Raw genomic sequence first — 26,893 nt, 5'->3', positions numbered from 1 at the left:
TGAATCAAGGCAGTTAAGTGCTTATTTCCCTTGTCTGCTGCTATTTGAAGTCATTAGTACAGCTGCAGATCTCTGTATGTGTATCTGTTTTGTTTTGTTTTTTTACTACTTGGGAGAATGATTCAGAAATGTCAGTGCTCTTGTCACTGTTGTCCTTGGATCACAAGTTGGTACTCCTAAGCCTGACTGCAGTGTGTCAGTCATGGCAGGGGTATGCACTGCCCAGACTGACTCATCGAGCCTTGTGGAAGGAGAGCCACAGGGGTTCCGAGTCTGCTTCTCCAAAATCAGGCTCAATACACCATTCTCTATTGCTAGTAGATACAAACAGTACACAGGGAAATTAACTTACAAAGCCAAATATCAATTTAAATTTTAATATTCTATGTGAACATGTTGGGAAATATGTCAGAGTTTATCCCAAATTTTACTTTTATTTTAATATCTAAAATATTGGGTATGATTCAAATTGTACTCTATTTATCTGGAATATGACCTACTGGAGTATTCTGTTAATATTATATATATATTATATATAAATATTCAAAATATTTTTTCAAAAGTAGAAGAATATTAACTCTTAAAAGTACAGCCAGGTAGAATTTCCCATATTGAGGAACTTGGCTTTTTCAACAAGCCTTCAGAATCTGCTTTATGGAATCTAACATCCAGAAATATCCAGAACTCAGACAATTAAAGTGAATGTTTAAGTACTATGGGTATTAAATAGAGTCTTAAAAAATATTTGTAGTCCCATTATTTTTAATATCACTTTCTTTGGGTAATTTCTGATTAAAAAAAAATTTCCTTTGGCTGTTAGAATTATTAAGATTTTCAGTGTGTTTGTGTGATGTGCGTTTGCACACATTGTCATGAAGGAATTCTCTAGCCAACTTCAAAGAAAGAAAGGAAAAAAAAAAAGAATGGTCCTAAATTAGGTGTGTAAAAGCCTGTAGAGTTCAGGACGCTTGCACTGAAGATATATCTTAAAGTCCTGAAACTTAGAAGCAATTCCACTGGAGAAGAAGCACTGTTGAGTTCATACTGTCAGTGAACAGCTGAAACATTTCACAGCTTTCACCTCTGGGAAATACTGGGGAAAATTTTTAAATGTAAAATTTCACTTCAGTTAGTTGCGGGCTGAACTCAACTTGAAAAATCTGGTGCTATGCCCGTGAATCTGTAAATACCACTCCTGTCTTATCCTTTCTTGACTGTTGAGATGCAAGCTTCACATTCTAATTCAGCTTTACATTCTCTAAATCATAATCATTTGAAAGCTGTCAAATGAAAGAAATGTTTGATTTTGCATTAGGGATAAACATCCCTCCAAAGTGAATTCTGGGGGGTCTCTTCTGGCTTTTTGTTACTGTTTGGTTTTTTTTCCCCTTAGGAAAACAGCTTTCACGATAATGCTAGTTCATTGACTTCAAGTATCTGACCCCAAAAAAGGGAAGGTAAAGTCCATTCTTTATGGTTCAGACTTATCTGGAAAAGCGAATATAATTTTTATCTCCTCTCTCTGACACCAATTTTTGTTTCTTCTTTTGGTTTGAGTTTTATTTCCTCTATTTTTAATCCACAGAGAATATTATTTGCACAGATTCACTCTTTAAAAATAAAACCTAGAACACGGATAGGAAGTGGCAAACCCTGATCAAAAGAAAAGTAAAATGTAGATCATCCTTTAAAATAACTCCATACAAACTTTTCTTCAGTTTTATCTCTGCTGACCATTCATTTTAGAGAATCATGGCCAATCATGTTGGACAGAAATACCCTTTTGCTACATTATCTTTTATTTTCTTACTCTTAGTTTTATTTATGTTTACTAGTTGAAAATAAACCATGCCATGTCCTAATAGAACTTGTTTACTCCTTCCTCCCATTGTGTTTTGAATGTCATACATTTGTATTTTATATTTCAATATTTAATTTTTATCCTCCTGTGAAGGAGTTATGCAGCCTGTTCATATTTCTGATTTTTGTCTTTATTTTTCTGATTTTGGGAGAGGTTTTTTGCCTTAAAACCCTAAAGTTACCAGCTTATTTTACGGTTTTCTAAAATGTCTTTCAATTTTTGCATGTAAAGAAACAGCCCCTGAAAATGTTGGTTCAGCATTTTAGGTGGTAAGTATTTATTTTATGCTAGTAATTACTACGATACTTTAGTGCGACTCACAAGTGTTAGTCTGCTGTGTATAGATGTTGTACTTCTACATAGTTTGTAAGCATATGGTAAGAAAATACCTATTTGTATGGTAATGTGCAGTAGCCTCGCTTTATTTTTATTTCTCCCGCTAGAACTTGAAAGCTGCTATTAGGCACTTTAACTCAGAGCAGGAAGGAAAAGAGTAGGCTGCCTCCTTGAGAGGGCCCTTGGGCTAGCCTTTGTGTTAGCCTTAGCATGCGCTGCCCTTCCTGTTTGGGTGTAAGACTAGGTTTTATTTCAGAACTGAATTATATGGTAGCTGCGTACCAGCTTATCTTAATATCCTCAGTACCTTGTATCTTATTATCCCTTCATGCTGTCTTCTTCCTCTGACTCCAGAGTAAGTTCATTTGCTGGCTTAATTATTTTTGTTCACAAAATTAGTATTACACAATATAGGAATTTCGGACTCTGATTCAAAAAGTCTCTGTGCATGCGTGAGATGGTAACAGACTCTTCTGATAAAGTTACTGCAGTCTTTCCACAGTTGCTGTTTATTTGCATGGCTCCCTCCTTTTGTATTTAAAGATTTTCTTTTTAAACATAGTACTGTGATAAAACCATTGAAGCAACTGATGGAATTTTCTGTAAATTCTCCGGATTTGCCAGCTCATCACAGTGAAGGGCCTGAGGACCAGAAGTGGGCTTTGGTTGTGTGGACAGCCTTAGGCCAGGATTTCCTGCCTGGCCTTAGTGACACTTTCCCCGGAGCCTGCACCCCAGGATAGACAGCCCTGATCATCAAGCCTCTCTTTGTACCTTTTGTAGCAACCAGTCCAAAAATACATGGCAAGCTACACCTGCAAGGGGACCCTCCCACCCAGAGGGGCCAGAACCAAAGGTATTCTGTGACACATAAAGCCAACCAGTTTTTCAGATTTATCTGCCAGGCTGTGTCTTAAATATTAAATTCAAATTCTTGGCCCTTTTTGGTACTCAATCTTTACATGATAATTAGGATACTTATAGTATCATAAAAGGCCAAGCCTATAACTTGATGAAAACATTTTCAGATCTGTTGATGAGACTGTAGTATAATGGTCAAAATGTATGGTAATCATTTAAACATACACTAGTGTTTTTTGTTGTTGTTTGTTTTTGCCTTTTAGGGCCACAGGTGCGGCATATGGAAATTCCTAGGCTAGGGGTCAAATGGGAACTGCAGCTGCTGGCCTATGCCACAGCCCAGCAACATGGGATCCAAGCCGCATCTGCAACCTACACCACAGCTCATGGCAACGCCAGATCCTTAACCCACTAAGTGAGGCCAGGGATCAAACCCACATCCTCATGGATACTGGTCGGGTTCATTACCACTGAGCCACAATGGGAACTCCTAAACATACACTAGTTTTTAAATTTTTGGAATATATCCTTTTATTCTGGTACTATATAGAATCTTAACCCATTAAGTTAGGCAGAGTTTTACATTTTTATAATTTGGCCCAAACCAAATTTCTTACCAGGGCCATCAAGGAAATGCAGCCTCAAGAAGGATCAAAGAGAAGTTATCCTTGCAGCCGCTTTCTTCCAATTTAGATACTCACGTAAGACAGCCAGACTTTTTAGGCTGAATGAATGACCAAAAATTTGTCCCATGTAACTAACCACACAAATCATTTTGATCATCAAATAAGCGGATCATCTAACCATTATCTTGACATGTTAAGATGGTACTTTACCTTTAAAACAGCACAATTTTAATAAATTATAATTTATAATGTATGACATTTTAATTTCCAAGCATAACAAGTTGATCTTTTAGAAGTTACATAAGTTTTCCATCTCCTTGAAATCTCTTTCTCCCCACTAGCTGCTTATCCATCAACTCCAGCTTTAAACATCGTATGTATTTGCCCCTTTTCTGTCACATTGTGAAGTTGGAACTGCTTTTCTAGGCAAAGAGAAATGCCAGAAATTCAGCAAACTGATGAGAAAAAGGATGTTCGATCATTAGAGTTGATTTTAATCATTAAGTGGCGGTCCAGCACTCTATCATTATAGAACGCTTCGCCGTCCATCATTCCTCACGCAGTTGTTCTGTAGAAGAGCTTCCAAGCAATTGGTGAGGAGATGACATCCTCAAGGTGGCAGATTCCAGGCTGGCGCCCAGAGTGTTGGTATTGGGATCTCCCTTCCACAGGCACTGCTCTCTCCTCTGTCCTTAGGCCACAGCATGTGGTAACCAGGCAGTGAGGCAGCATCAGGAATGAGGATAACTAATTTAAGAATATGTAATTAGAACATGATCCCATACTCTTTATCGGTCTTCTCCCGAGCATTCTGACCAAATGACCTAAAGATAGGGATGAATGCATGTCCATTTTTGTAAAAAAAAATACCATTGGGACTCACGATTTATTGAAATTTAGTAAAAGTGATTTCCAAATAATGACTCCTGGAGTGGTGAGGCCATGAATTGAATTAACCAGCCCACTTTAAAAGATGGATTATGGACTGACATACAGCCCTTCCAACATCAAAATATTCGGTTTTTTCCACCTGTCTTGCCACCTTCTGGTCTTCAGTGCATCCTCTCTCATGTTCATAATTAAAGCCACATTTGCCGTCATAAACCACATTCACCTGAGTTCCTTTTGCTCCATAACCAGTGATATAGGACTGTTTCATTTTTAATGTGCCTCTTAACTTGATGCCAGTAAAAGCAGCATGCAGTAGTATTTCATATATAAGCACTTCAACTTCCACACGAAATGTTGAACCATACCAATTTTTAAAAACACTGGTATCCTTTACACACCAGCTACCCTGTAAGTAGTGATATTCTTCTTCACCACCTTGTCATTGTGTTGAGCATTTTTGGAATTTCTCCTTTGTAATTAATTGCCTAATATCCGCTTGTAAGCCACACAGGAAATCAATCTTCTTGCTTTATAATCCCATCTGAGATGACATACGAAAATAGCATAGCCCCACTGGATCTCTTACTTTATAAACCAGATTGGGCTCTAGTGACTTTAGACTCTCTTTTTTAAACTCCTTTTCCCTCACTGGTAGCAGCTCTCACTGTTGGGTGAGGATATGAGGGACAAGGGCACAGAGCCAGGACAGCTTTGTTAGAATGTCTAATCCCTCAAGGTGACCAACTGATAGAAACACCACTAACTTGGATTTCCTAATAATACATATTTTTAAATAGCCCTCAGAGTAGTTTTCATTCCCTATTACCCACATCTTCCAATTCAAGGGATGATTATAAATTTTAATTTCTGGGGCTGCTTATTTTATTTTACTTTTCAGAAATGCAACAGTGAGCGCACATGTAGCCCTCCTCTTAAGCTATAAACTACTGGTACACATTTTACTGAACCACCATTATACTGACGATGGATTCCTGCTACACTTTTTCTTCATGTAGCCTTTGCTCCTTTAAACTCACCAATAAGTGAACCTATAGTGAATACAAACCTGATCAAACCACATGTTCTGAACAGAAAAAGAGGAGACAGCAAATTGCAGCATGTGCTGGGGGCAGGGGCCAGGAGGGTGAGATGTAGACCACATCTGCATTTTTTGCTCAGCAGCCCTTTAGAAATAATCAGGGAACTATGAACATGAGTGCTTGTCTTACTGCTCTAGTACCTGCCCCATCCCTCACCCCCAACTGTCTCATTTAGAAAATCCTCTGTCTCGGGTCCTTGTACTGGCCTCCACGGGATGGCTTGTAAACTTCAGTCCCAGAGCACATCCACGTCGCTCTGGGCCACTCAGCTCACTCTCCTGGATCATGTTCATTCTTTCTTTAATTTAACAAGAGGTACAAAAACTTCTGGCATGGTTTTCTGATCCATGTCCATTTTCAGCAACTCTGACTCTGACTCAGACAGATACAGGACAGGATATGATTCGATCTTCTAACAGCACACTGATTATCAGGAATATAAAGTACAGGAGGAACATGGTGAAGCCCAGGATCTTGTTCATTCTCCATTTGCATAATGCAATGGAAGAGATCACAAACAGCAGCATGAGAAAAAGCAAGACAATTGCACAGAACAAGCCGTTGCTACTGACAGGAACAGGCTGTAATCCATTGATGAGAGAGAAGAGCATCCAGGGAAGGGGCAGCCTGCAAATGGAAGAAACAATGTGATAGTCTTAATGTTTATAATAATCCCATATACTTAAAAGGATTTTACAACTCAGAAAGCACTTACGTTTACACATACACACAAGCCTATGAAATAGGGCAGAAAATGTTAGCTCCATTTCGCAGATGAGGAAACTAAGGTTCACGGAAACTAAATTTATATGCCTCAGGACTCACAGCTAATACATGGGAGAGCCTAGATTAAAACGGATTTTCTGGGTCTGAGTTTGTTTTCTTCATCCTTCGTGACTTCTGTAACTAACCCAGGTCAGTAGATATGTGACTCCAATATCTAAATCATCAAGGCCTAGCTCAGGATAACACTTCTTTGTATCCTTTAGTGAGCAGGGCTCTCCTATTCCCTTTCACCTGCTCCACCCTGCAAACACACACATATACACATTCAAATTAAAGAAACCAAAGCCACCACCCAAATCCAGGACATGATGGGGAAATTAAAATAGTGCAGGTGCTGTGCTCTGACACAGTTGGGAGGAGGGGGTAAGGGAACCCCTACAGGAATATGTGGCATTTGCTTATTTATACAAAAGGCTTTTAGAGCCTCTGAGCTGCAGGAGTGCAAATGCAAAGGAGCGGGAATACCCGGAAGTTAGACCAAGTCATTGCTCCCTCCAAGCCCACCTCCACCTCCTTGGAGGTCAGTAAGCAGAGCATTTGACTGTATTTGGTAATAGAGTTTAAGGGACTTCATTTTTTAATTCACTTATAAATTCCAGTCAGTTATACTTGAGGCAGCAGTTTAGTTGTATTAGCCTATGTGGCTGTGATGAATGAAGGGAGGATACCTTGTTGCCTTGCGGAAACGACTAACAAATGCCCTTTTATTCCGTATCTAAGGCATGGAGCAGAAAACCAGCAGAAAGCCAACACAGTGTTTTCTAGTAATACTCAATATACCTTAAAAAGCAACTTTGCCACTCACCCCACAGTGATATCAAATATGTTACTGCCCACAGAGCTTGACACGGCCATGTCTCCCAGGCCTTTCCGAGCGACAATCACACTGGTGATGAGGTCAGGAATTGACGTGCCTGCTGCTAGGATTGTCAAACCCATAATCTCTTCAGAAATCCCTATTGTTTCACCAACCTGGTAAATAGTAACATTAATGAGAAACCATGGCAACAGCAGCTGAAAAATCTGAGGCTCTTCAAAGCACCAGCCATATACTATTTTGTGCAAGACCAACACCTTCCACAGAGTTCACATTCCCTTGGCCAGTGTGTAGTAGGGCAATGGGGAGATGGGCCAAGGAGAGAAAGAATGGGGCCTCTGCTCAAGGCATCAGGGAATGATGCTGTTTCTTTTCTAAATTGGATTAAAAGTCCATCTGTGATGCCACTTAATGTCATTCCAACTACAACACCTCTACCTTCCCAAAAGAACTGCCCCTCCAAACACCTGTCAGGTCACGTTTCCATTTCCAGAACCACAGACACTTGCTATGTGCCAGGAACGTTTTAGAAGCTTAGAAGTAGAAGTTTGAGCAGGACTACCCTGACTCGACTCTTAGCTTGAAAGAGAAAAGCATGTAAACAACAATATAGCTCTGTGCTAAGTGCACTATTCCAGATAGAAGAAAAAGCCATGGGCCCTCAGAGGAAGACGTTAAGTGCCAGAGGGAAGGCAAAACTGAGCTTGCTCTCATAAGTGTGTATGATTTTACCAGGTGGATAAAAATGGGGGCCGGGGGGGGGGGTTGCATAACAGAGAAAATAGGGAGTAAGGCTAATAAGGAACGGTCCGCTGGATCAGGTTGTGAAGGGCCTTCTGTCACGTTACAATGACAGTGATACACATACTTTACAAGAGAGAAGAGTCACGTGACATTGTGACTACACTGCCTGGGGTATAAAGTCTACCCTTAAGCCTTTACAAACAATGTATTAACCACAAATTCCCTTGGTCCTCACCATTCCCTGGGCACTGGCAATTCTTTTCCTTATGGAAAAGAATCCTTGTGACCCCGCTGATGAGGCTTTAGTTCCTGCTGCACACTTACCTGGTGAGCCCACCACACCATGAGGTATGAGAACATGGCTATCCACACGATGGATCCCAGGAAGGTGATAACAAAAAACTTCCTAGCCTCCTGTTTGAAAAGGAAGAGAAATAAGTTGCAGAGGCAAATGGTGGTTGGCTCTTCTGAGGGAACCACAGAATCAGTGACATGATCTGCTGGAGGAGCAATGGAGAGGATGTGGGAATGTTTGAGGCGAGACCTCGGTCTCCGGTGAGGATCCTGAGATGTCTGGAAGAGGATGGGGTTGGTGGCCCATAGGGAAGTCCAGACAGTAGGACTGCCAAACTGAAGAGAACTATTTACTTGCCCTAGAACCAGACCAATATAGGTATTTGGTTTGGCTTCCATGACCTCTCCCCACCCAACCCTCTCTAGATCCAGAGACAGAAATATGGTGGAATATGTTAGTCAGACCTTTCCCTATAAATAGGAATGCTAGATAGAAATAGCACTTATCACCGTGGGTTTGCACAATATCCCTGTGAAATACAGAGGGTGTGCAGTGGCACCATTCCCATATTAAAATCAAGAAACAGGTAGGACTCTAGGAGGCACTAGTTCACATTGCTTTAGTGATGGAAATAAGCACATTCAAGGGCCTCCCAAGCCCATCAGTGGTCCACTTATGTGCACTGTCCCCTTGAGAGCTGCAGATTCCATCCCAGAGCCTCTCGGTGGTTGAGCCCTGCCAAGCCGGTTTTCCCTGTCCCTTGCTTCCTCCTGAGTACTAGTGCCAGCGACCCCACAGCCTCCCTGGGGAGAGACAGCCTGGGACAGCTGGGCAAACTCACCAGCCTCCGGACATCAGGTACCGTCAGCCACAGCGGGAACACGATGGGCAGGAGAAAGAGGTAAATGGCCTGCTTCCGCCTGGTCTCAGGCCATTCCAGGGACAAAGGCTCCTCATTTTCCTCCTCTTCCTCCTCCTCCCCTTCCTCCTCCTCTTCCTCCTCCTCCTCTTCTTCCTCTTCCTCATCTTCACTGTCATCTCCATCACCTCCCCCTTCACCATCCATACCTTTCTCATCATCTTTGGCTTCACCTTGATTTTCAGCATTCGATTCCTGCTCTCCAGTTTCACCTTCTTCATCTTTTATTTCACGGTCTTCTTCTGCTTGGACTTCACCTCCACTTTCATCATCTTTCCTTTCTACCTGGATGTCACCTTCACTTTCATTCTCTTCTTTTTCTTCACTTTCACCTTTTAGTTGAGCTTCACCTCCATTTGGCTCTCCATTTTCACCTTTGGCAGGAGTGTCACCCTCATCACCTGTCCTTTCACCTGTGCTCTCAGCTCCAGCCACATCTCCCTGCAATCCAAAGCCAACAGGTTGATGTGTAATAACTGCTCTGTTTCTGTTCCAACTTCTCCTCTTTTTTTTTTTTTTTTTTTTTGTTGTTGTTCTTCTCAGAATGAATCTAAAATCTTGAGTATGAGGAAAGAGCTAGCACAATCATTCAGCAAAATTCCCTTCACAACACTCCCATCCAGTGGTGGTCTGGTCTTTATTTGATCCTTTCTGAGGATGGATTATCACCAACTAAAGCAGTTTCAGTCGTCTCAAAAACTCTGGTTTGAAGTACATATTCATATCAAGGTTCTACCCCCTATTCAGAGGTTTGCTCTTTGGAGCCACACAGAACAAGGCTAATCCTCTTCCATGAAACAGCTCTCTTCTCTGGGTGAAAGATTCCCACTCCTTCTATCATTCCCCCATACTATGGCCTAGAGCCTCCTCCTCTTCTTGGTGAACTCATTCGAGTTAGCTTACGCCCCATGAGGAGGCTTCTAAAATAAAACAGAGGAGTTCCCGTCGTGGCGCAGTGGTTAACGAATCCGACTAGGAACCATGAGGTTGTGGGTTCGATCCCTGCCCTTGCTCAGTGGGTTAACGATCCGGCGTTGCTGTGAGCTGTGGTGTAGGTTGCAGACGCGGCTCGGATCCCGCGTTGCTGTGGCTCTGGCGTAGGCCGGTGGCTACGGCTCCGATTAGACCCCTAGCCTGGGAACCTCCATATGCTGCGGGAGCGGCCCAAGAAATAGCAAAAGACAAAAAAAAAATAAAAAATAAAAAATAAAATAAAACAGAACATCTCACAGAGTCGAACAGGATCATTACCCTCCTTGTTATCGATTCTGTGCTTTCATTAAGTTGCCTGGTACAGCACAGTATCTTCTGGTTGTTACATCACACTGCTGAGTCCACTAAAACTACTAAACTGCTCTGTTATCTTACATGTGTAAAACGATCATGATACCTATTTATTGAGGGGTTTTATGTGCCAGGCAGCATGCTAAATGGTGTAATAACAACAACCCCTAGCACTTACTTTGTTTCATGAGTCAATTCATGTATGAGACAGACAGAACTAAACCCATCTGACAAATGAAGACACCAGGATACAGAGTAGTTAAATAACTTGCCTATGTCCACACTGTTTGTAAATGATGAAACTGGGAGGTGAATATGGACAGTCCAACTCTTGCCCTGTGAAGCACCAAACTACTCTGCTTTGCAAATATCAGGGCCGAATAAAATCTTTGGTTCCCAAACCTGGTAACCTAGAAGCTTATTAGAAATATAGATTTCTTTGCCCCATCTGGACCAAATGAAGTAGAATCTCTAGGATTGGAAGCCAGGCATCTATTTTAATATGCTCACAAGTGTTTCTAATAAATGCATCTGTAGGCCAGTGTTTGGGAACCCTGGACTGACTCCATGTATTCTAAAAGCCATTGATTCTAAGGGTCCTCAGATTAGGCTCTCAAATAACCTATAAGAGGAGTTCCCAGGTGGCTCAGTAGGTTGGGGATCCGGCATTGTCACTGCTGTGGTGCAGGTTCGATATATGGCCCAGGAACTTCTGAATGCCATAGGCATGGCCAAAAACAGAAACAAAGAAAACCACCTATGACAATGTGCTGGTCCAATCCCTTGAGCAAATGACCTGGGCTGTATGCTCATGGACTATATCGTCCATAACAAATTTCATGACACTGCCAGCCTTCATGGGATGCTCAGTAATTCTCAACTCTGCTATATATTAAAGTCACCTAGAGGGTTTAGGAACATTCATGCCCAAGGATCCACCCTAGATATCCTGACTTAACTGGTTGAAAGTAGGGTCTGGGCAGTTTTTAAAGCTTCCCCAAATTATTCTAATAGGCAACCAGGGTTCAGAGCACCCAATGAAGAAGTCAAACATCAATATCAATGAGGCCTGTGCTTTCAGTTGGGAATGAAGAGTGAGATAAAGTCTGAAGTAATTCCTGCCCTCCCTCCCTCCCCACACCCATCAGGAGAGAAGGCTTCCTGGAGGAAATGAAAAGTTGTTTAAATCAATAGGTATGGGAGTGTTTGCCCAGTCTGCACCCTCTTCTCTGACAAATGTCACCTCCAATAGCCCCTGAACGGGTGGCTCCCTTCTCCCATGTTGGAATCAAAGCACCCCATATCTCCTTGCCACAGCTCATTGGACATAGGTTGTATCCTTGACCCATGACCTGGTTTGAACAGATTCCCTCTCTTCTGAGAAAGGGAGCCAGTCACTGGTTGATCCCCCTGTGGACTAGAGCACTGGGGTAGTGGTTTAGGTCAATGTGTGCTAATAAGGAAGCAAAGGAGCCCAGCTGCCAGAAGAGACTGAGATAGAGCCTGAACATGGAGAAGGGGACATGAGGGAGGGCAGGACATAGAGTGAGAGGCCACCAGGGTCACAGATGCCTTCTCAGGCCTAGGTCCACCTCCTTGTGGGACCAAGTTTCACTTTCTGCCCTGGGATTCCAGGAGATAATACCTCCGTATCCTCTTAATCCCTTTTACTTAAGCTGGCTGTCAGTGGCCTACTCAGGACACTCATGCTACCAATGAACATGTCTTAGACACTGAAACCAAAGTTGCTGACTTAAGGCCAAGATATAATTGAGTGCTTCTGGGTGTCGAACAGAAAACAAGCAAGGATGGAACTAGCAAATTAAATGCTTATTTACTGTCAGTCACTCAACCCTTACTGAGCATAACCACATGCAGGGCATAGTGCATCTAGCAGGGAGACAGATGATTCAGGCATGGGGTCTGCCTTCAGAAAGCTCACCATCTAGCAGGGGAACAAAAACAGACTCATAAATAAGAGTACAAGGGAGGCAGTGATTAGAGCCCTAGGAGAGGGACAAAGTACCCTCCATGGGCATACTGGGGGAAGGGTGGTCAGGGAAGCTCCATGGCCAAAGAGATATTTACACTAGCTTGGAGGGTGGGTGAGATTAGGATATACAAAGACAGAATGGAAAAAGGCATTCTAGAGGGAGGAGGCCATGTGAGCCAAGGCCTGGAAATAGAAAAGCACAGAGGCAGAAAATCCAGTACGGCTGGAGCAAGGTGGAAGGAGAGGCTGTGAGGCTATAAAGGCAGCAATGTCAGGACTGAGGAAGCCCTGTGAACCGAGGCTGAGGTGCCTTGGAAGGTCCCAAGGCCTTTGCCCAGCAACCCTCCCCGTGTTTTGAGCAGCCCGGTCTCACTTGCCCCTAGCTGCTGACAGCCCCCTAACAGTTATCCTTATGCTTTTATGGCAAGCAATAGCTGGCAGCCCATTCTCATATGTATTACCTCACTCGCACTAAGGTGCTACAGTGAGTTAACTGGCCCCATGAGGTATCTGATTTTCAGAGAAAGGGCAGTGCTCACCCCAGAGCAATGAACCTCAAAAAGCATTTCCAACTTTCAGGAAGGACTGATTTTTGGTCAGCAAGTCCTTCCCTGGGCCTCTTCAATTCCACATCCTAAGAAAAGATTTGTGCCTACCTGACTGCCAGGATCCTCCTCCTGATCTCCCTTGACGTCTGGAGCAGGGGCTGGTGTGACCCGGACCGCAGGGAGCTTGGCTGGCTCCTCCTCTTTAAAGGACAAACAGGGGATAGGTCAGAAGAGTGGGCCAGGTTCTGAGCACAGCTGGCAGAGAGACTGGTGTGAATGGCGACAGGGCTACTGGACTTGTCCACTTCATGGTCTCAGAAGGTTTGTCTGGGGAGTTTCTTGTTAATAAGAAAAGTGAAAGGATGTGCTGGGAATTGTGACTGCACAGTCCACAGAGATCTCTGCAGATGAGAGGATAGCTGGGAAGTGGCTCTCCTTGCTTCCCCTGGATTCACAGACATTTCCATCCTGGCAACATAGCAAAGGATGCTGTGAACAGCTTGAGAAAAAGGACAAGCCCCAGGCCTCAGGACCTGACCTCCACCAATTGCATGGAGAGGAGCCCAATGATTTCAAAGGCGGCAGCGAGGGAGCCTTGGAATAGGACTGTGGGGAAGGGAGAAAGAAAGTCTGGAAAGTCTGGAGATCTAGGTTTAGGTACAGGCTTTCTTACTTCTTGGCTATATTACTTTATGTTGTTGTGGGTTTTTTTTGTCTTTTTGTCTTTTTGCCTTTTCTAGGGCCACTCCTGTGGCATAAGGAGGTTCCAAGCCTAGGGGTCTAATTGGAGCTGTTACCGCTGGCCTACACCACAGCAACGTGGGATCTGAGCCGTGTCTGTGACCCACACCACAGCTCACGGCAACGCCGGACCCTTAACCCACTGAGCAAGGCCAGGGATCAAACCCCCAACCTCATGGTTCCTAGTCGGATTCATTAACCACTGCACCATGACAGGAACTCCATTGGCTATATTACTTTGGACAAGTCACTTGACCTCGCCGAGCCGCAGTTTCCTTGTCCATAGAATGGGAACAATGAAAGCTACTCTACCTCCCTCCCCGCAACAGTTGCTGGGTGCATGAGGCAGGCCTGGTGTGCTGTGCAGAACCCCCAGGGCGGTAGCTTTCTCACTCTCCCATCCCAGTTGCCACATGGATGCTGGACATCTGTGTCACCAGACTCCTGATGGCCTTCCCTCACTGGGGATGGTCTCAGACCAATTCCCTAGCTGCACTATCCTTTATGTATAAGTGACAGGAAGAAGAAACAGAGTCCAGTAGAATCTCATTTGGGACAAGACTTGGCAAAAAAGAAGTGGAAGTTCAACAATTCCCATCTAGGCCTTGCCTGCCCCATGTGAGGAGAATGCAGAGGGAGCTGTCCAGGGCCACCCTTGGGCCGTAGCCACGTCAGGAAGGGAGCACCCTGGAAGGAGGCGGCTGGAGTACAATGGAGTGCAGGGCAGCATCAGCTCATCATGCCAGCTGACTGGCTCAGAGAGGCCAAGAGGTGTGTCAGCCCCTGGCTGACAGGAGGGAGGAAGGCGGCAGGAGAACAATCCACTGGTCTCAGCATCCCCTCACCTTCTGGTCTGCGCTCTGCTTTGGCCTGAAACTTGGCTTTGGCCTCCTGATTCAAGCTCTCCACCTCCTTGTCCTTGGAGAGCTGGGCTGTGAATGAAAAAGGAAACACATCTTATCCAAGACTACAGTAACCTGCTATACCCTTCAGGTCAGGCTGGTCAGCTGATGGCCAGAGCCGCTGAAGTGGATGGAAAAGACTGGCCTGGAAGCTGCAAGTCTATGAGGTTTGTTCATGGTGCCCAATTCCTGCCTTAAGTTCCCTACACTGTTACTAACTGGCTGCAACCTCAGGCTAGTCACCTCCCCTCTCTAGGCCTATTTCCTTCCTGATAAAATGACATGGTTGGACTTGGGGGCAACAAATAGGATTTATTTCCTTTATGAACACAGGTAACGGCAGCTGAATTGAGAATTCAGATCTCTGCTTGGTAGGAGAGTACCATGATTCATTGGTGATGTCTACAATGGGCGGGGAATGAAGAAATAATGACAGGGAGATATTTTTGCTGTCTTTGGACTAGACTGTCTGTAAGGTCCCTTGCAGCTTACTTTGTATGAATTTACTAGAAGCACTGCTGTGGTTCCAAGGGCACTACTGGTGGTCATGTTCATGAGCCCTCCCTCTCCAGTGGGAAAGGGGAAATAGCTGATCGCCAAGCTCCCTGCCACACCCCATCTGACCCAGGACACCTGGGACCCGAGCAACGCCTCCTTCTGGTCCCTGTGCACACTCTGTGCCTCTGTGCCTGGCGGTCCACAGGGCATCATGCACAGAGTAATGCTGCCCTGATTTTCAGGCAAGAAAAGTGGGGAAAGCAATTCTCTTTCAACATGACTAGGTTCTAGACAACATGCCAAAAACTTTACATGCATAATTTCAAGGTGAGAGGCACAGAGACTGAGGTGCAGGGGCTCACGAGGGTCCTCGTCACACCTGTGTACTCTGTGAAGGTGAGGACAACGGCACAAGGGATAGAACAAAGTAGCACTGTGGGGTCTATTCCGAATTCCAGGCTGGCTCTGCCCTGTGAGTGCTGGGTGACCTTGGGAAGCCTGTGTGACCTCTCTAAGCCTCAGTGTCCCCTCTCTAAAAAGGCAACGATATATTCAAAGCACTGATATGGGGGTCCATGAGACGAAATAAGTAAAAACACTTTAACTGCTGTATTGTTATGTTAGCTTGGATTCTGGAGCCGGCCAGCCTGGGTCTGACTCCCAGTCATGCCACTTGCTAGCTATGGGCCTGGCTGGGTGATCTGTGGTATGTCAAATTCTTCACCTGCAGTATCTTGCAGAATTCCTTAAGGAGTACATGAATTTACATATGAACATGCCTAATTAAACCAGTGCCTGATACCTAGAAAGCACTATGTAAGTTTTAGCTATGACAACAATGATGAGCTGACAAGAATAGTAGCTGATAGCAGCTGTCCCACCCAGGAAGCAACTCTGCACTGCTGAGGCCCAGCGTTCCAGAGACTGTGAGTTAGAAAGGACCCTCAAGAGCCTCTAGTCCATAATACAGGCACACTGCAAAGGTCTGCTCATCTGGGAAGCTAAGCAGACCAAACTCTGCCTGGGTCCAGGCTGGGCAGGACACATTAGCAGGTCTGGAATTTCCTCCTGTCAACCTGTCTCCTAAACAATCAGCTTGGTTCAGCTGCAGCCACCTCTGGCAATAGGTTCCATTCTGCAGAGCCATCACTCTGGCATGTGCGGTCGCTCGAAGCATCCCAGTGGGCCTGCTCAGCAAGTCCTTGTCAGAACCAATGTGTCAGGAGGCAGGCACACCACTGCCTCCCTCATCCAGACAGCTCCAGTACCCCCTTGGCACTGACCAGGCACTGCAGACTTCTGTTGAACAACACATAACTTACCAAAGGAGGGCTCCCTGGTTCCAGTCCTGGTGCTGAAAATATCTGCTGACTCTTGGCTAGAGGAGCTGGCAAGAAAATCACCCCCCCTTTCTTTCTCCTCCCTCATCACACGCCCCGACCTTTCATTTCCCATGCCACAGAGGAAAGCAGGTCAGCTGCAGGGCCTCTCTCTGTTTCTATCTTTGTCTCACACACACGTCTTGAGTGAAATCACATGGAATTCTAGAGGGGCAAAGCCCCTTGCCAAATGAAGAGTTCAGACCACAGATCAGCTCTGTGAAAAGAGTTGGAACACCTGGAAAGCGTGGAAACATCTGGACAGCCATCTGGAAACAGCATATGGAAACACAAACATGTATCTGGAAAGTGCTGGGAACAAAGGCCTTCATCCAAGCTGTGTGTGGTCCCAGCCCCTACTGGGTGGAATCTTGGAATGCAGAATCAGAGCTGCCTTCTCTGAGCAGGTCTGCATCCCAGGTACACCAGCAGTCATTCCTCAGGAGCGCCCTTTCATGCCCACCACACACCCATGCAAGGTGCCAAGCACACTTGTTTTCCTAGGGATGAATGTCACTGGCTCCCCCAGCACTTGTTTCCTCACGTGGCCTCTCAACTCTCAGGGCAGCCGGATCATCTCCTTGGTATCAATCTCCCCTGACCTCAGCCTGGCCTGGCCATCACATAATCCTGTTACAACAAGTAGGCCAGCAGACGGCTGCTGGTCATATTCGTGGTCCAGGCAGGGGGCCCTGCTGTGCCATTCCAGAGAGGGTCTTTATCTTTAGGACTGTGCTAGAGTCGGTGATTCCACAAGGAGGGCCATGCCTAACCCTGGGATACAGCTTCCTGTGCCCAAGCCAGACATGTCCCCAGCACTGATCACCCACAGGCTGCCCAGTGCTGTAGACTCTAACCCCAGGGTACTATTTTTTTGGAGCTGACACTTGGGGGTGGCCTCTTAAGGATTTTCTAGGGAGAGTTTGATCACCTTGTCTTTGACTCTGCTTTTCGTAGTACAATATGCCTGTTTTAAACAACCAGCTACTCACTACTGTATGTGAAGGAGACACTTCAGGGCCTGAAATTCTGAGGCCCCTAAAATTTGTCCCTGGGACTCATGGTCAGTCTCTGTGTCACATTTGGCTCAATTCTCAGCCTCCCGCCCAACTGCAGTCTAACTCCTTGGCTTCTGCCCAAAGGCCAACCTTTCTTTGATGGGCCTCCTGCCTGGGTTCCCAGTTCTGCATCACAGTCCCAGAGACAGAGGTGCCCAAGGAGAACAGAAGCGTACCTGAGGATGCTCTTTAAGAGCCTGCAAAGCAAGTTGGGGGCAGCTCTCTGGGGAAGCAGGGTAGAAGGCAGGACTTGGTAAGGTGGATGGTGAGAATCTCAGCTAACTCCATCCATTTGTCAAGTTGGACATCAGCTCCCATTGCACTTTGGACCCTCACTGCTCCCAGAAGTGGTCCTGGCAGCTCCCCAGGGTGTCCTTTGGGATTCCTGGCTCAGGGAGGGGTCAGCAGGCTTCCTAGGAATCCAGAGCTGAACACAGAGCAAAGGGAAGTACCACTCAGAGCTTCCAGCTACAGGGCTTATGGAAGGTCCCCCAGGTGTGGGCCTGGCCAGTCAGCCTGAAGCACAGCATCTGGCTGGAGATTCTGTGAGACGCTGGGACTGACTCATGGGAATGGGCTTTATCAGGAAGTCACTTTAGGCAGCCCCAACAGAGACCAGTGCAGGGCACGGGGCACTCTCGGCCTCACTCACTGCCGACAAACTCTTTCGTTTTACAGGAGGGGCACAGAGACAGGGAGATAGACGTGGATGCCTCAGGACCTTGGCTCCTCAGGGCCCTCTCCCGTGAGTATTCCCAGATTGTCTATACCGTTACCAACCACTCTCCTCTTCTAATCCTCTTCCCACTCTCACCCTCAGTTCACCCACAGCCTCTCAGTTCTGCAGGCCCCAGTTTCTGTCCAGCTGCAGGAGGGAAGGCGTGGACAGGGAGACCACCCAGGTCTGGGGAAGCCTTGCTTACCTTCCCCCAGAGGGTCCAGGCTGTGGAGCATAAGCTGGTAGATGGTGCTTCGGATGGTGCTGTTGTGCAGAGAGGCCGAGCTGCTCCCTCGGGTCAGCACAGATGGAAGCTGAGCAGGAGAGAGCCACGCAGGCCTCAGTGGGGCCCTGCCCCAGCCAGGGGAGGAGCCACACAAGGGCCTCACTAACCCTGCCTCATCCCGTAGAGATCAGGCCTCAGTCTTAGCCTGGCCCCCTCTCTTCTTTCACCTCAACAGTGCTTTCTTTCTCAGCCTTCCCTCAACTCTGCCATGACTGGCTAATTCTACATACCAAGTAATCTCACGAGCTCTTAATAGGGAACAGACAAGGTGCACCAAGGTCACCACAGTACCAAGGTCTGTCCTTCCCTGTGAGTACACCCTCAAAGCCCACACCCCGCCACACACCTCAAAAACAGACCCGCTGTGAGTGGGCACGGCCCCTCACAGTCCACAAAAATCGTCATGGTGCTTTATCACTGTCCCACCCCCAGAGAGAAGCAAGGCTATAATTCCCATCTATAGAAAAAGCAATGACAACCCTACAAGGCTGGGTGGCTTATCAAAGGTCACGTAAGGCATAAATGAATGAGTCAAGACCAGCACCGAGGTCTTCTGATTACAGCCCTTTCTTTTCTTCCCACGTGCTCAAGAGACCTTCAAAGGCACATACATACACACATCTATATGGGCAGACACACAGATGTGACACACACTCATTCACAGTATTACAAAAAGAGACAAGAGGCCCCCAAGTAGAGTCACTTGTGCTCTGCCCACATCACCAAACTGAGATGTAAAATACCTGACCTAACTGCAGTTTCAGCCTCTCCAGTGATTACATGTAAGCACACCAGTGAGTAATCTACCCAATTAGACCCCTGCTGGCCACTAAAGGAAGGTGACCTTGCCTGACACAATCTGGAGCTCTTTTCTATTTGCCAAATGGGATGCTGCCCAACTCACGAATCATTGAATAAAGCCAATTTTATCTTTAAATTTACCCTGATTTTTTTTTAAACAATAGTAACACACATAGAAACAGCACCTGATTTACAAGGGAACGTCCAAAGATAGACAAACTGCTGGCTGGGTCCCTCCTCCCTCCTTCCCCAACAACCCTCTGGATCTGAACTCTTCTGCCATCTAGTGGCTATGGTGATATAACAGTTCACAACAGGCAGGGATTTTCATTGGAGTGGGGTTTCATTCAGGCCCCAGCTTCTTCTAAGGTCTGCATACTTCTTCCCAAATGCCTCCCATAGGTCCAAAGCAGCTAACACATTTTTCAGAAACCTCAGATGCTCCACTCCCACAACACCCCTCATCTGTTTCTCTTAGTTCTGAGGGCATTCCAAAGCCACAGGTAATTGGGCTTTTAGATCAATCACAGAATGCTGGGGCTATGAAGTGGGACTTGATCAGTCATTTTACTTATGCAGAATCTGAGGCCCAAGCTCACACAGCAAGCCCGTGACAGAGTGAGCAGTGACATTCTGGACTTAATTAGCTCCCAAACTAGCATCTCCTCCAAGGCCACCTGGAGGTGACAGTCCCTCTGACAAAGGAGCTGGTGCCTTCCCTGGCTCACTCTAGCAGCATTTCCAGGAGCTTCCTAGGCCTGAGCCCAGCCCAGGATTCCCAGCATCAGGGCCACAGTACCCCAGGTCTGTGGTCATCCTCTGAGATCCTCCAATGCCCCCATTGGGTCGACTCCACATGACACCCACCTTTAGCTTCTTGTTATTCTGCTGCTCATCCACCACAACTGCCCCATCGCCCAGCTGCAAACATGGACAGGAATCACAAGATGTTTAGAGAGACCCTCACCCTTCCGCCTCACTTCCCTCTCTTTCCAGGGGGCCCTTATGTTGGAACACAGAAACACAACCAGAGATAACCTGGTCTCAGGAAATGTCTTCACATGTCTAAACCCCCAGCCTGGCCTTATGCAATCTGGCTTCAGCCTGCATGCAGTATTCCCAAATATGTCCACTCACTAAGGTCCAGTAACACCAGCTACAGTTGTCTTTCAGTCCCTCAAATGTGCCATCCTCTTTACCCACCTCAAAACCCTCATCACATGGTCCCTCCTCCTCTGTTTTGAACCCTCTTTTCTCCACTTCCCATGTTCCAGGGCTCTATTTACATGTCACCTTCCTCTGGGAAGCTAAGGCACCCATCCATCTAATTCTCTTTTTTGGACTCCTGTTCTTTTCCTTCATAGCACGTTCCCCAATTTATTAGTACATTATTTTTAGGTTGACAAACACAAATAAATTGACTTCCCCACTAAATTCTTGAAGGCAGACTGTCCATTTCATTCATGACACAGGCTTGTATGTCAAGCATGAGAACACTGCCCAGCACTTAGCAAGGGTTCAATAAACACTGGTTGAATGAATGAATGAATGGTCTCCTATATATACCTGATTGATTGCAACTCCTGGTCCCTTGTTCATGCTTTTCCCCTCTGCCTAAATGCCTTCTTCATTCCCCTATGCCTACCAATTTTTCAGAAAATTCAGGGTGAATTCTTAATAAAGCCCTCCAGAATGGTCCCTGTTGCCACTACCCCAACCCTCACTCCAGTTCTGTACAATACTTCTCTCCTCAAAGTTGTGTAACGACAGTGACACATTTTGTGGTACCAAAATGTAGCTCCATAATTAAATAAGTGCTAGTGTTCTGGGGAAGCTATAGGGCAGCTAGCTGGGGAAGGGGCGAGCCCTAGAAAATCCAAGATAAAGAATCATTAAGTCCACAGTACTTTCTTTTTTTTTTTTTTAATGGTTTTTTTTTTTTCCTTCCCATTTATTTATTTATTTATTTAGTCTTTTTGCCATTTCCTGGGCCGCTCCCGCGGCATATGGAGGTTCCCAGGCTAGGGGTCGAATTGGAGCTGTAGCCACTGGCCTACGCCAGAGCCACAGCAACGCGAGATCCGAGCCGCATCTGCGACCTGCACCACAGCTCACGGCAACGCCGGATCATTAACCCACTGAGAGAGGCCAGGGATCGAACCCGCAACCTCATGGTTCCTAGTCGGATTCGTTAACCACTGTGCCACGATGGGAACTCCCCACAGTACTTTCTAAATGGACCATGAGCTTGCCACTTCACATTTACTGTCTTGTAATACCATTCAAACTTTAAAAAAAAAAAAAACTGTTCATATATATTGACTACCCAGTTAGACTCCATGTTTTTTTGAACTATGATATAGTCACCTCTGTTCCCCTGAGCTGTGGCATAGTGTCTAGCACAGAGTACAAGTTCAGTAAAGGAGAGCTGAATGAGTAGATACGCCCAAGTGACCTCCAGCGCCATCTTCAGGCAGCAGGGTCACTAATGGCTGCCCCTCATAATTGTCTTTACCTTCCCATTGCCTCTCCCACTCCACCAACCTCCACAGCCAGAACTGGACTTGCTACACTCCCTTCTCTGCCTAATCAGAAAATATAGAAAATACTGCCTGATCCAGGGCCACCCACCTACTAATCCATCCAATTTCTTCATTCATTCAGTTATTTCCCAAGCACCTGTTGTTTACCTGGCACTGTACTAGTACTGTAGGGATACAGAGATGTTTAGGACATGGATTCTAATTACAGAAAGGAAGTGAGACTAATGATAATGCCAATACATGACAAAGCAGAATATGACTGAAGAGATGAGAGGCACAGATGAAGCTTCTGTTCTGGGATGGACAGGGAAGCCTTCTGAAAGTAGGTAAGATTTGTGTCATCTTTGAAGGATGGGAGAGGTCTGAATGCTTGGATACACACTGTTGAATGAATGAACTAACGAACAAACAAACATACAAATGAATTAAAGTGGAAATAACCAATCTGAATATGGGGGGCGGGCACTGTGGATATGCTGAACAGATCCCCTGACTCCCTCATAATGCACCTCTAAGTTTGCTGGGATCCTGGAGGCTATAGCACCAAACCCCACTGCCCAGCCACCTCACTATTTATCATGCCCACCTCTCACCCAATGAGTTGTTGGAGGCAAGGAACTACATGAGGCCAGGCTACTCTTTGCAATGGCTGGTTCTGTCCACAAAGGGGCAGGAGAGACCTGTGCCCCATAAAGCACATGTCTAATGCTTTCTCTACCATTCAGATTTATTTAAATCAAAATACTTTTCCTTTTCACTGTTCACTGCACATATGAATATCTCCTAACCTTAGTATGCGCTTCTAATTTTCTGAAGCCCTTCACGTTTTCTCATTCAGTACAACTAACTCTGTGAAATAGACAAGAATAAGTACTATTATAGCTATTCTGGCAGATGACAACACTGATATACAGAAAGATTCTGACAGTGACAGCATGATAGAGACAGAACCCCGATCTCCTAAACTCTATTCAGAGGTTTGTTTTGTGGTTTTTACTAAATCACATTTCTTTTCCCAAGCATAAATAAGGAAGTCAGGTTTACATTTCCTAATGGCTCTGTTTCAAGTTAATGACATTTCAAGTAAATGGATGCAAATGTTTGTCCGCATTTGAGTGTGACTGAAAGATCCATTTATGGGTAGCTGTACCGGCAAGTAGGTGCTTTCAGAATATGCCCTTATTGTAAACACATTCACATATCCACCTCTTACATCAAACCAATCATCCTCCTCTTTCTTTAGCCCCACCATCCCGCCTTCTCCTTCTCCTCATTAAAATTAACCAAGGAGCTAAGGAAAAAGAAGATGTGCCAGCCAAGCCCCCAACACCTGTGACACAACTTAATGAAAATAAACAACAGGATCTCTTACAGCCATTCATGGAGACCTGGGGTGGCAAACGTGGCAGCCTCTCTGGGGCTTGTTCCCCTGACCTCCAACACCTGTCTCCCACTGAGGTAGCAGCTAATCACTGACCTCTCCTCTTCTAGACCATCCATGATTCATTTCCTGCACCACATATTTCAGTCTATGTTTGTTTGTTTTTGGCTATGGCATTCAGCAGCTTGATGTGGGATCTCAGTTCCCAGATTAGGGATTGAATCCAGGCTGCAGAGGTGAACATGCCAGGTCCTAACTAGTAGACCACCAGGGAACTCCCAAGTCTGTGATTTTTTTTTGTTTTTTCAGGGCTGCACTCGGGGCATATGGAGGTTCCCAGGCTAGGGGTCTAATCAGAGCTACAGCTGCCAGTCTACACCGCAGCCAGCAACGCCAGATCCCAGCGACATCTGTGACCTACACCACCGGTGTTGCTCATGGCAACATCAGATCCTTAACCCACTGAGCGAGGCCAGGGATCGAACCCGCAACCTCATTGCTACTAAATGGATGTTTCTGTTGTGCCACGACAGGAACTCCTGTGATTTTTTTTTTTAAACATACATTCAACAAAGATTTAATGAATCCCTGATATGAGTCCTACCTTAACCCACCTGAGTAATCTTGCACCCTGATCCACTCATCTGTCTTGGTTGGAAACCCAAGTCTACCCAAATCCCTCCCTATTCCTTCATAGTTCAAGTTCAATTAGCTAACAGACCTAGTTCCTAAAAGTCCTCAAATTTGGCCTCGTCTCTCCATTCTCCTGCCTACAACCCTGCAACAGCCTTCTGACTCCTGATCTGTTCCTCTCCTGGTTCACTGTTCACCCCTCAGACAGAGTGATTTTCTGAGCCAAGCATGTCATGTTCCTCCCCCATGTTCTGTGGGCTCAGCGTTCTCAAGAAGGAGTCCACACTCCTTAGCTGAGCACACACTAATCTCTTGCTTACCTCTAGTCCAGTGTTGTCTAATACCAATAGAAGACAAGCCATATACCTAATTTTTAATTTCTTAGTAGCCACATTTTTAAAAAGTAAAAGAAATAAGTGAAAATAATAATGTACTTGACTTAACCCAATAGATCAAAAATATGATTCAACATGTAATTAATATAAAAATATTAATGAGCTATTTTACTTTTTTAATATTAATCTTTTGAAACCCAATGTCTATTTCATACTTACAGCACATATCAGTTCAGACTAGCTCCATTTCAAGAGCTCAGTAGGTGCATGTAGCTAGCGGCTATTATATTGGTGTGCATCTATAGTCTCTTCATGCTTTCTCACTCCCCTGGCTTTTACACATGCCTGGCAGACACCTACCCCTTTTTCAGTCAGCCAACTCCTGCTTGTCCTTCAAGATTCAGCTAACCATCACCTCCCCTAGGAAGTCTTCCCTGACTTTCTGGTCTGTTGAGATGTCCACTCCCAGTGCTAAATCCCTCAGTACTTACCATATCATACACATGATATTAGTTTTGCTTTTCTGTCATCCCCATGATGACAGAAGGATTTATTGCAGAGCTGATGAATATTAAACTTCAGGGCCCATCTCTACCCTACACAAAACCTTTCCAAGGCCTTGTATTTAATTTAGCAGCAATGTTTTATATGCCTTTTTTTAAAAAGTGTCAGGCCCCACAAAACCTGAATCAACTCCTAGCTAGTCAGCTAGGTTGACCTCCTTGAGGGCTGGGACTATGCCTTCTTTCTCACTGTATCCCCAGACCCTAAACAGGCCTCATATGAAGATATTCCATAAATGTCTGTCAAATGAATGAACATCAGAGCTCTTTAGGGTTTAATTCTAAACTATCTCTTTCTCTCTCCCTTTCTCTCCCTCTTCCCATAGCCCCCCTCCCCCCCCCCCCGCCCGCCACTCTCTCTTTCAGAGCAGCATCAGTTGGTCCTTGATTGTAATAATCATACATTTGTTGGTGATTCACAAATTTATATTTCTAGCCCTGACCTTGTATATAAGCTTTAAGGCCATTTGTGCACCTGCCTCTTATACATACCCACTTGGAGGTGATATAAACACTCAAAGTCACCATTCCAAGTGGGAGCTTTTGGAATCTGTTCTTCCTGTAGTCTGCTCTTTCTCACTAGATGGCACCACCATCCACTCTGCTGCTCAAGCCAAAACCTTGACTTGGGCTCACTCACCCTTGACATCCACATCATCACTGAGTCCAGATTATTTTGTCTTCAAGTCATCTCTCAAAGATACACACACACACGATGGATGTTCTTAACAGCCTTCTAACTGGACTCCCTGCTTCCACTCTTATACATCTACAATTCATTTTGTGCACAGCTGTTAGAGTAACCTTCTAAATACGACTCATTAGGAGTTCCTGTTGTGGCGCAGAGGAAACGAATCCGTCTAGGAACCATGAGGTTTTGGGTTCAGCATGACTCATTACATCAGTCCCACTGAACTTCAAATAAAACCCAGACTCTGAATCTGATCCACAAGACCTTGCATGAAGCAGCTCCCACTCCCCCTCTAGCGTTATTCTGTACCACTCTCCCCTGACTCACTAACCATACTGGCCTCCAATTCTTTCTTCTAATGCATCAAGCTCTTGCCCTGCTCTGAGCTTTTGCCAATGCTGTTTTCTCTTCTGGAATTCTTCCCTATGGCCTGGTTTCCCTTCTCATGTACAGATGTCTGTGTGGACTTCGCCTCCTTCACGCTCCTGCTCTCCCTCGCTAATGGGGGCCCACTACCTCCAGTCACTCTCCATCACTGCTTATTTCCTTCACAGCACACAGCACTTCCCATACTCAGAAAAATCTTGTTAACTTATTTATCATCCATATGGCCACTCCTCCACACTAGAACATTTTCTGTTAGTTTTATATTTCCAATTTATTCAGGTGACAGAGCACCCAGATATCATGCTGTTCCCTGTAGAACACCATGAATATCTAATTTCATATTTAATCCCGTAACATACACCAGAAGAAGAGACTACTCTGTTGCATGAATACGTGTAAAATCTTCTACAAGCATGCACACATCCATGGAAACAAGCTATCTTACCAGGCATGGTCGGTTGTTGAGTTATTCAATATTGAGTTAATATTTGTTTGTTTCTTATGTATTCATTTTGTCATCTGCTGGCACCCATCAGCAGATGCATGCTGAAAGCTTAAGAAAATTTTATGAGGAAAAGAAGCCTTAAAATTGAGAATGTGATTCTTACCATATTTTCCTGACAACTTGGGGGGGAAGCTGTTACTGAAGGAGTGAAAGGAAGGAACCCCTCAGCCTAGCTAGGATGGGTTCTTTGGGAGCACAGTGAATTGCTTACAAGCAAGCAGAGGCAGGCCCAAAGAGGCACAGCACTCTGTCTCCAGATCAGACAGCTGGCAGTACAGCCCACTGACGGGAACCCTTGGGGCAAATGTTAACCCTGGGACAAGAAAGGGTTGAATTGGCTCCAAAGGAGGCACCAGGTTTGTCTAGTTGAGTTTCCTGCTGGTTGGTTTAATTAAAAAAAAAAAAATGCCA

The 26,893-nt window shown here is 45.3% G+C and overlaps 1 protein-coding gene across 17 annotated transcripts in view; it reads right to left on the bottom strand.

The window, feature by feature from the left end:
- Positions 1-3,889: 3,889 nt before the first annotated feature.
- SLC24A1 (solute carrier family 24 member 1) overlaps positions 3,890-26,893 on the bottom strand; it is a 55,179-nt gene continuing 32,175 nt past the window's right edge. For 9 of the 17 annotated variants that reach the window (XM_084978715.1, XM_021100193.2, XM_084978681.1 and 6 more), the window contains 8 exons: positions 20,312-20,365; positions 18,563-18,671; positions 14,648-14,734; positions 13,170-13,261; positions 9,159-9,677; positions 8,347-8,436; positions 7,267-7,433; positions 3,890-6,302 (listed from right to left, as the gene is read on the bottom strand). In XM_084978715.1, coding sequence (XP_084834841.1) covers positions 6,053-6,302; positions 7,267-7,433; positions 8,347-8,436; positions 9,159-9,677; positions 13,170-13,261; positions 14,648-14,734; positions 18,563-18,671; positions 20,312-20,365 — 1,368 coding nt within the window. In that variant the 3' untranslated portion in view covers positions 3,890-6,052. Of the gene's footprint in view, positions 6,303-7,266; positions 7,434-8,346; positions 8,437-9,158; positions 9,678-13,169; positions 13,262-14,647; positions 14,735-17,815; positions 18,067-18,562; positions 18,672-20,311; positions 20,366-26,893 lie in introns of all 17 variants that reach the window. The other 8 variants (XM_021100201.2, XM_084978711.1, XM_084978649.1 and 5 more) reach the window with 3 other exon arrangements.

This window comes from Sus scrofa, chromosome 1 (assembly GCF_054392235.1).
Source record: "Sus scrofa isolate SSC_HxYL_T2T_F1_AM1 chromosome 1, Sscrofa_HxYL_maternal_Yorkshire_Landrace_v2.0, whole genome shotgun sequence".
NCBI lineage: Eukaryota > Metazoa > Chordata > Mammalia > Artiodactyla > Suidae > Sus > Sus scrofa.
Note: the sequence above shows the minus strand (reverse complement) of the source record. Positions and strands in the feature narration are given on the sequence as shown.